Source organism: Micropterus salmoides, unplaced genomic scaffold, assembly GCF_014851395.1.
Source record: "Micropterus salmoides isolate LMB-PRFRI ecotype aquatic unplaced genomic scaffold, ASM1485139v1 Ms_hic_scaffold_1, whole genome shotgun sequence".
Taxonomy (NCBI): domain Eukaryota; kingdom Metazoa; phylum Chordata; class Actinopteri; order Centrarchiformes; family Centrarchidae; genus Micropterus; species Micropterus salmoides.
In genome coordinates this window covers 64,557,517-64,567,689 of record NW_024040040.1, presented here as the reverse complement: position 1 = coordinate 64,567,689, position 10,173 = coordinate 64,557,517, and the positions used below count along the sequence as shown (strand labels likewise).

The following is a 10,173-nucleotide window of genomic DNA, read 5'->3' as shown; positions in this document are numbered from 1 at the left end:
AGTGATTTTATTAAAAAAAACAACAAAAAAAAAGCATTGAAATCATTTTACTGAAGTAAAAGTGACAATAGAACCACAAAGAAATGCTCTTAAATTTTACTAGACTTGTAACTTGTCTGGGCTCTATGGTCATGTCAGACTGGTGCTATTACATGTTATTGTTGATAAATTAGAACTTTATTTAGGAGTTTAGTGTAAAATCTGACTGTAACTGATAAATATCACCACAATACTTGAGCAAAAATATTTACTTACTCCGATAAAATGTCATTGCGATCATTATAACCCTTTCTCACAGCGGACGTTTTGACTTGTCATAGTAGGGGAAAATCACTGGTGTTAATAACATTAACGATGGCTCTCTTCTTTTTAAGTGTCCCCAGAAGCCAGTGGTTATCAAACTGGGACTAATAGGGTTAATAGAGCATGGGGGGGATTGTGGATATAGAGCGGATCAAAAGTTGCATGAATATGTCATGTGATTTAAACAAACAGAAGTGCTCTGATGTTAACCTGAATCCTGTTTATTTCAGTCACCTGAACTTTTTTTGGCTGCTGAAGGGGGGAGCATGACAGAAAAGGTTTGAGAACCATTGCAGTAAGTTATGACTATATGCACAAAACCAGGACCCTGAAACTGAAGCAGCAGTAAAAGTGATTTAAAGTTAGGTGTAACTTAACTGATGTAGAGATTTTTATTGATCTATTTTCACAGTAGACCTACAAGTACTGTAAAATGTCATTTGGGGCAAATCTGTAGATGCCAATTTTGGGTAATAAGTATAAAAAGTATGAACACTTATAGACAATAAATACTATAAATATCAATAGATAATAGAAAAATAGATACATACAATAATAGATAGCATGTAGATGTTGCATAATAGTATATTAGGTATTGACAAAATAACAAACAAAACTTCCTAAATGTTAAGTTAAAGTTTTGGTGTGAAATGTATCTAAAATGCTTTCCAAAGCAGTCTGGAGTAATTACATGTTATTGATAAGCTGTGTGTCTCTGAATTAAAAATGGCCAATTGAAAGTATATAACTGTCTTACTTTATATTTTCCATCCTGTGTTTTAGTTTCCATTTTTGATGCTTTTGCAGTGAAAACCTGTTTGTTGCTGACTAGCTGAAACGCCTCTAGTGGCGTCAATGTCAGGGAATGTGGACAGAGCTGTGTGGTAAACACAAAACATGTCGCAGGAAACGTTAGCGCGCCAAAAAGCAGATGATTGAAACTCCCGCGGCCCCTCTCAGCCAATGAGATCCTCCGGAGCCCCGAGCAGCGCGGGGTTTAGATGAAGGGGGAGGAGCGCGAGAGACATCCTCTGCAAGAAACTGTCAACCTTCAGCATGTGCAGAGCTCCCCGAGTTTCAGACCAGGTAAATATCTAACTTCATTTCTGAGTGTCTGTTTATTATTTTATTAGATTAAATGTGGAGCAGTTTTATATCAGGTTGTTCCAAAGGAGGGTTCATGTGATTATTTTACATATTATTATATGTAGGTGGAACTATATGTTCAGTAGTGATGGGCTGTTATGTGCAGGGGTGATGAAATACTTCAATACTAGCAATGTTTTTCTTATATAATACAACCCAGCTGACTTTATCATTTCGTTGCATTACAGTTTCAATGCTGAGAGTCTTAAAAAACCTAATTTGGGTCATTTTTTAGAGGGTGCCATTTGGACTTCATAACTTGGGATAAATAAATAGTTGATTTACCTATATTTTAAAGTTCTATTATATAAAGTATATATCTAACTTTATGAAAAACATATTGGTCAAGCTCAGGCACCTTTTATTGTATTAAATATAAATATATAAACATGTGACACATGGGAAATGTCCACCCTGTTAAGGACTTAAACTTAAACTGTTTAAAAGTGTTTTCAGGGTAGGATTGCTACTAAAACTACATTTTTATAGAAATCATATGTCCCTCACTCTTATTAGATATTAGATATTTGTTTTACAATAAAATATTATACAGCATAGGCAAGCCTATAATGAGTAAAACAAGCTCACATAATGAAAAGGGGGATGTATTTTTCCACTTCTTTTCTCAAGAAAAGTGAATTATTATAAGAATTACTCTGTCTCTTGCCTGTGTAGTCAATCCCTTTTTATTTATATATATTTTAATGTAAATGCAAATATACACTTAATATTTGCCAATTTCAATAAACTATGAAGGAAAAATACCAACATAACAAGGTGGACAGAGGTCTATTAGCAAAACGCCAGTATATACTATAAAAATGTCAGGGTGGACATTTTGAGCTAAAGTTAGCCTTTTACCTGCCTGTGTGAGCATAATGGCTAGCATGACCTTCAGTACTAGATGAGGAATCTATATGTTTTTCACAAACCGTTTTTGAAATTAGTTAATTTGATGATCTCCTCAAAACTTTGGCCTAACAGGGTGGACACGTTATGATCAAACACATTAAACTGACTTAATAAAAATGTCAAAATCAGACAGTAAGAGAGCTAGAAAATCACACAGCTAAATTCCCTTGCACTGGTGTGATGTCACCTAATAAGAGTGCTGTCTCTAAAAAAAAAACAACAAAGTTTTCCACTTAAAGGGAAGGCAACTCAACAGGGTGGACGTGGTCGCTGGGGATAAACACAAAACCTTAATTTCTGTACAACAGTTAAAACAGCATTTGATTAAATAGAAAATCCCATAGTACCTCTTAAACCAAAGCTTTTAAAATGTAAATAAAACAACTTAGAAGCCAATCTCATTGTAATCATAATTAATAAGAATTACCCTTACATAAAAAACCAAATGGAACTAGTATTTGTACAAATTTAGACCAAATACAATCTGATTTGTACTGGTGACGCAAAAGGCACTGTATAAAAAAACTGATTGCATTGAGTGTCTACTTTTTACAGCAAACAGCTGCTCAATTGGAGGAACAACAAAATACTGACAGACCACTTCTGAATATTTAATGTTGACTGTAGGACATCACAACTGAATTGATATTGATACCAAGCCACATCAGGGCCTGTCCTGACCGAGTTGGAGCCCTGAGCAAGATTTGAAATTTCTCCTTTAGATCAACTTCTCTAATATAATAAAATCCCTGCTGAGTCAGCAGCACATTAGACTTCTCTCCTCTTTTGAGTCTTGTTTCACCTTTTCACCTCAATGATAAATGAATGATGATTTTACAGGAGAAAAGTTGATCTGCAGGAGAAACCGATCTGAAGCAGCACAGAATGCCTGAGAGCTGCACTCACTTATATTCTGTTAAATTTATATATTTTGTACAAATAATGTGCTACCTGAATTTTGTGTTTCCTTTCACATAAATAAAAACATTTTCACCAATTGGCAGAAACTTTCACCAGAATGCAGGAAATCAAGTGTTTAAAGATCAAAATGTCCTGGGGAAGTTCCCACAGACCCCCGCACATCTTGACATTGAGGATATCCTTAAAATACGGTTTAGGAACTTTTCATCTCGTTCTCCTGAACCTAATGTCGTGTATCATGATGTCTCTCGTCGCTAAGTGTCTCTTCACAGCCCTAATCTGAGCCCCTATGTCTCCACCACTTTTCAACACAAAGTGACGCCCTTGCTCTCACATATCTGCGTTCTCTGACATTTCGAGAAACAAGTCGTTTTATTACGAGAATTCATAATAATTTTTAAGTCTGCCTTCCCTACACTCCGCTGTGCATTACGTTATTACTCCGCTGGTATATAGGCTATCCCCATACATACTGTAACATTATATGTAGTAAAATCTATTATTATCTCTTTCTTTAATAGAAAAGTAGAATAAAACAAGTAAAATTAGAGCAATAATGGAAGTGAAGAGTTTTTCCCGACTGTACCATTCTGATAGGGGTGTGACAGTGAATCCACTAAGCCAAAATAAATATAATAAATGTCGCCCATGATCAGATAATTAATATACTGTATATTTGTGTAAAGTATAGAAAATAAATTGAGTATGAATCTATTTAATGATCCTGTTTCAGCGACAAACATAGACCTCTAATAGCCGCCCCCCTCCGGACTACAACATGGAGGCACCTTCCTCCCTTCTGATTGGCTTACAGTAGCGCCATGTCGCGGGGAATTTAACCTGCAGGAAAAATCATTTTCATTAATCCAGTCCGTGTTTAAGGACCGCGGGAACTTTATCTGCTTTTACTCTCCACGTTAGTTTAATAATGGACGTGACTCTGGAAACTTATTGTTTACTGGCGCTGATAGTTTCACCGTTTGCTTCCGGTAAGTTTAAACATCGACTCCGGTAAAAAAAAAAAAAAAAAAAAAGGAAAATTAAAACCGGTCAACGTTAAAAAGCCATTACTGTTTGGACACTGCTTCATCTACATTAGTACTTATTATATGATGACATGAGACTAATCTGGCTTTGTTTAGCTCTGTTTACACTTTAAACGACTTTTTTTGTTTGTTTGTTGTTAGTTTGACCCAAACATTTCCTCTACAAAATGGATACTGTAAATTAATTAATTAATTAACCATCTGCTTTAAAAAAAAACACTATGTTCCACATATGTTGGTGTAGGGTGTTATTTTAACCTTACTGTCCTGTACTAACATCATTAAGTGTCCATGTACATTATAATAAATCCAGAATAACACAATCAGCTTTTGGTCATATAGGCCGCACCAGGCCTATATGACCTACAGAGCATCTACACTCTGCTCTGGCGGCAGATATGGTCTCAGTTTAGTCTGCTTTTAACTTTTAAGTGCATCAAACATTCACATCAGTTCATCACAAGTCAAGGAGTAATTTTCTCTGGTCAACAGTTGAAAAGATAAGTTTATTTAAATGCCAACATTTGCAGCCTCAGAAATGAGAGTTCTTGCTTGTTTTCTGTGTGTTTTGGTTTTTAGATGGTTCACGGGTCAAAAAAGTAATTTGAGGACGTCATTTTAGGGCTCTGGTAAACTGTAATGGACGCTGTTTTACTACTAGAATTTATCTCCTGATAATGTGATAATGAAAATAATTGTTAATTGCAGCTCAATAACAATAACAACAACAACATTTTCTCCTGGGTCATTTAATATCGTATTAAGTACGTCACTCCTGGTTCAGGTGGTTCAGTGTGGAGAGCTGTAGGTGTGCATCAAGCTTGCTAAGCATATTAAACCTTTGCTTTGATCAGTTTATTCAGCGTAGGAGGACTGTCCTCTACTGAAAAGAGAGGAAAGGGCTGAGGGGAGGCTGCACGTTTAGTTTTAGCACTTGTTGCACTACTGATCAGAGGTGATCAAGCTCTGAAAATGTTTGTTTGTTTCACAGGAAAGCCTCGAGCCATTTGCCCAAATCCAACTATCCAGGCAGTGGAAGGTGATACAGTCACTCTACAATGTCATCTGAATCCCCCGCACAACGTGGTGGATTACGCTCTTGATTGGACAAGAGATGACCTCAACAAAGGGGTGTACTCTTATCGAGGCAAGCAGGAAAATCCAAATGACTGGATGGATCAATACAAAGGCAGGTCGACTCTCCACCTTGAAGACCTGAGCAGAGGCATCCTGACTCTGCAGATCTCCTCAGTACAGCTGGCTGACAGCGGACCGTACAAGTGTTTTATCTCAAGACTGAGGACCAGCTGTGTTGTTAATGTCACTGTTGGTGAGCATGCTGAGTTCATACAGTTTCAGATACTAAAAAGGTTTGTCAGAATTAGACATCATAATCAAGGCCCTGATTTGAGTCATTTAATACTCCACTGAGTCTGATCTGATATTTAATTCATCCTGAAAGATTTTCTTGTGCAAAGAGATGATCAGTATAAATATATACAGAGCAGCAGGAGATGCAGCGTCGAGATCTTTCATTGAGACGTTGGCTGAACTTTTCTTGAGCTTTTAGCTTCAGTTTATAGTTTTGTGTTTTAACGTGATTATTAGGTGTCCATGTACATTTTAATGACACCATAAACAACAGCACAGTGAAGCCAGGTAACCCAGAGAGAGCCAGACCTAAAGGGTCATTTCAGTAGTTTTAAACCTTGGGTCCTATTTTCACATATTTTGGTGTGAAAATGACCCGAAGGTACAAAAAGTTTGGAATTTGTACAGTAGATGACTTCAGACGGCAGACGTGCGGTTCAGGCGAATTGAGCCCGTCAAAATTCCGTCCACAAAAAGAGCTTCTGTTAGCCACAGACAGGCTGAGACTGTTACACCAGGTGTCTGACAACATTATGGAAAGGATCCCTACGAGGAACTCCTGCTGACACAGTTTGTTTTTAACAGGAAACAGAAGTCTCGCTCTTTACTCTGTCATTTCCTGCAAAAACTCGCCACTCACGAGATTTGAGTGAGTGTCCTTAAATGAGACATCAGTTTCTTGTTAAAAAAAAAGGAAGTCACTCACAGGGATCCTTTTTATGATCAGACATAGCACCCAGTGTATTAAACCCAACAACAGTTCAGATCCTGTTAAAATGAATCCTTTTGTTAAATGTTTTCTTTGTACGTCCAGTGTAAACTCGGTGGGGCGACCTCATAGCACTGAAAGGAAAGTGTTGATGTAACAGTCTGAGCCTGTCGGTGGCAAAAAGAAGCGGAATTTTTTTACGTGCACGATTGTCCTGAATGAATATGTTGCAGCCACTGCTGTCGGCTGAAACCATCTACTGCACAGGTTCCAAAACTTTTTGTACCTACTTGTAATTTCGACACCCAATTTGTGTAAAAGTGGGCTCAAGGTTTACAAACACCAGAATTACCCTTTAAGTTGGACTTGCTCTGTGATAGAAGCATGGTGGTCGTAGTTGGTGTGTTAAAAGTTAGTGGTTTAATTCTCTGCAGGTCAATTTAGGAATATAATAACTAATGAATAATGTATATGTTACAGGCCCCAGGCACAGGGCATGTGGACAGATAATAAACCTGTAAAACAGGAGAAATGATGAAGCAGATGAAACTTGCAATCTTGCCAGAATTATCAGATATATAATGAAACTGCAGATAATAAAAAGTTTGTTTGTATCCATCATCTGAAAAAGAAGCTCAACGGTTTTGTATCTGTCGTCAGAAACGAAGGGAAAAGACCAACAGAACGAGACAAAGAGAAATGAATCCAGCACAACTGGACCTCCAGACGATCACAGTAAATGTCTTTAATGATTCCTCTGTTACACTTTATTCTACATTCTCTCTACAAGATAATCTGTCTGCAGGAGTTGTGTGACAGCGTGTCGTTTGTTTTTCTTTAAATCATGACTAATTCACTGTAGACGAATGAACAACCAGATTATAAACTGCGTCACCTCCTCACCTCAGCTCCGTCTGATTTTCCCTCAGATGCTGCAGAGATGGAGGCAGTCTGGAAAACTCTCATTCCCATCCTTGTTGTTGCTGCTGCTGGCGGCAGCGTTTTGTTTATCCTGGTGAAACGTGGAAAGATCAGTAAGTTACAAACTTCTGCTCTACACTATTTTAATATCACTACATTTACTCAGGCGCTGTACTTAAGGACACTTTGAGGTATTTGTACTTTACTTGAGTATTTCCATTTTATGCTTTTTATAACTTTTACTCCACTACAATTATTTAGCATCTTTAGCTGCTAGTTACTTTACAGATTAAGAGCTTTGAAAAGCTTGTAAAACAAAATGCATTGTTAACTATTAAACCAGTGGATCACAACATTTGTATCTTGTGACCTGTTTACATAAAGGCTGCTAAAGCACTGATGTGGCTCCTCGTCAGGTTGAGGTCTATGAGTTGTTGACTTTTCCCCTCTAAACCTTTAACATGGTTTCATTTAAATAACTGTTTGAAGACTTAAAAGGTTTAATAATCCAAAATAACAATCCAAAAAAAGACTGGTTGGGAACCACTGGACTAAACTAAAGTATTTTCCTGAATATATGATGACCCCCCTTTTCCATCAGCCATTTTACTTTTTGAAGCTAAAACACACTTTCACACTCGTCCTGTTGGGAAAGTTTATCTTAATGCAAGGAGAGAAGAGAGTCTTCATCCTCGAACCCTTTTGTCTAAAAGTGAACATGAAATAATTCCATTAACGCAGAAAGTAAATCCCACATTTGTGTAGCTTGTCTATCAGTGGTCTACTCGCACTCTCCTGTCAGACTCTTTTTGAGCTCGTCTTTGTTTGGGACAGCAGTCGTTCTTGGCTGTGTGACAGATTTTCTCGATGGTTTATTTCGCCAGTAAAGACGTCAGAATACCAGATTAAACTGAGGTTAAACTGGACTAACGGAGCCCAGACTAGCTCTACAAGACTCGCTATAAACTGACTTCTTACTAGTTTAGCAACATTAACGCTACAAACAACTATAATAATAATAAACATTATTTATGGAGCACTTGTCAAATCAGAGTACAAAGTGTTTCACAGAGACATGAAATAAAACACCTCGGTGAATGATGAAATACACGAGGTGCAAGATAAAAACTTGAAAAGAAGCAGGCGACTCAGATAAAATCAGGATATGCTGTCCAATAAAAGTGAGTTGTAAGAAGAGACTCTGACAGCCTGACTTCCTCAGGCAGGTCCCTTCAGAGCCTCGGGGCCCCGACAGCAGAAGCTCTGTCCCCTTTAGTTTTCAGCCTGGACTCAGGGAGAGACAGGAGACCCCTGACTGAAGATCTCAAGCTTCAAATAAGATCTTAAAATCAATCCTAAATCAAACAGGGAGCCAACGTAAAGAAGTGTGATGTGATCGAACCTCCTGGTTCTGTTTTAAAAGCCGAGCAGCTGAGTTCTGAAACCGAGAAAACATAAAAGCAGGTTCTTTATCAGCATCTCTAGAGTTAAAATAGATTTCTGATGTGATTAAAGCATAAATGGACAAGCTTAGTAATGTGTTGCTCAAATCTGCTGTCAAACACTTCAGGCTCGACCAGTAGATGGCAGCATTTGTTTATATGTTGGTCCAATGACAAGGATTTCTGTTTTGATAGAATCTTAATGCAAAACTCAGGAGCCGGAGAAACTGTTTAGTCCTCTAATATAAAACAACCACAACTTTTCCAGAACAAAATATCATCTTATATTAGGGCCACTATGTTATTTAAAACTCTAATATTGATGCGTCAGTATTGATAATCTGATCATTTCAGTCACAATAATAAATGAGATATTTTACTGCAGAGCTACTTTTGATACTTATGTACATTTTGCTGATAATACTGTTACTTAAGTAGGATTTTGAACGCAGCTCTTTTACTTGTATTGAAGTATTTTTACATCGTTGTAATGGTACTTTTACTCAAGTAAATCACGTGAGTTCTTCCACCACAACATAGAAACATTTGAAGCCGTGAGCTGTGATCACTGTTGATCACTGTTGATCAGATTTCTTTTAGCTGATGGAGGATAAACACTTAAGGTTTGAGGGGAAGAGTTCAAATCAACCTTCAGGGCTTCAGTTGAGTTAGTGTGATATTTTAAGAGTTTAGTATCATGTGATGCACAACAGGTGGAGTAGAGGTTGTTGCTTTTAACATCAATTTTCCATAATGTGATTAATGTTTATATCAGAAAATATCATTAATGTTGTGGTGATACCAACAACATCATTAAATTACTCTGCTCTGCCTTCCTGCTTAGCAACTTTCTTTGACTTTCCTGAGTTGTATAAATTTAGTGTAATTTGATTTTTCTCTCAGAAATTTGCAAGAAGACGCTCAGAGAAGCGATGAGGCCAGAAGCAGAGATGAAGCCAAACAACTTCGAAATGGAAAACTTGAGGACCGGAGCAACAGAGAGGGATGAAGACTGAGACCAATAACTTGTTTTGCTCAACAAACATCAAGTTAAATGTTGTTTATGGAACGTAATATCTCAAATTTGCCTCAGGGGGCTTTACAATCAGTGCAACACACCACAACCTCTATAGACCATCAGGGGGTGAATAGTTTCAAGCAGCAGCAACTATCTGTAAATATTAATGCATCATGTGCATTGATTACTAAGTTCACTTCGCCAAACGTCTCTGACTACGCTTATATTCTCTCTCTATATGTCTAATAGCCTTACTTCTGGGGACTGATGATGATTAAGTTTGGAGGGAAGAGGGACTGCGCCAAAATCATGGAAATACATTCACAGCAGCGACCATATTTGCAGCAATTCCCTGTGTGTGTGTATATATATATATTAACACAT

At 37.5% G+C, this 10,173-nt stretch overlaps 1 protein-coding gene across 3 annotated transcripts; it reads left to right on the top strand.

The window, feature by feature from the left end:
- Positions 1-69: 69 nt before the first annotated feature.
- On the top strand, positions 70-10,173 carry LOC119898527 (butyrophilin subfamily 2 member A2-like). 3 transcript variants are annotated; one of them, XM_038712682.1, is made up of 5 exons: positions 70-1,389; positions 5,320-5,517; positions 7,069-7,143; positions 7,338-7,442; positions 9,675-10,173. In XM_038712682.1, exons 1-5 carry the CDS (start codon positions 1,305-1,307, stop codon positions 9,785-9,787), a joined length of 576 nt encoding a protein of 191 aa, XP_038568610.1. In that variant the 5' UTR covers positions 70-1,304; the 3' UTR covers positions 9,788-10,173. The 3 variants fall into 3 exon arrangements, with proteins under 3 accessions (XP_038568610.1, XP_038568600.1, XP_038568606.1); XM_038712672.1 differs by having other exon boundaries at positions 5,320-5,658; XM_038712678.1 differs by lacking the exon at positions 70-1,389 and adding an exon at positions 4,173-4,271 and having other exon boundaries at positions 5,320-5,658.

What these genes read in the sequence shown, in the direction of transcription:
- LOC119898527 (XM_038712672.1), top strand. Translation starts at nt 1,305, where the DNA reads ATGAAGGGGGAGGAGCGCGAGAGACATCCTCTGCAAGAAACTGTCAAC. An exon ending in CTCCCCGAGTTTCAGACCAG is followed by an intron (nt 1,390 to 5,319) that starts GTAAATATCTAA and finishes TTTGTTTCACAG; the next exon opens with GAAAGCCTCGAGCCATTTGC. An exon ending in TGTTGTTAATGTCACTGTTG is followed by an intron (nt 5,659 to 7,068) that starts GTGAGCATGCTG and finishes ATCTGTCGTCAG; the next exon opens with AAACGAAGGGAAAAGACCAA.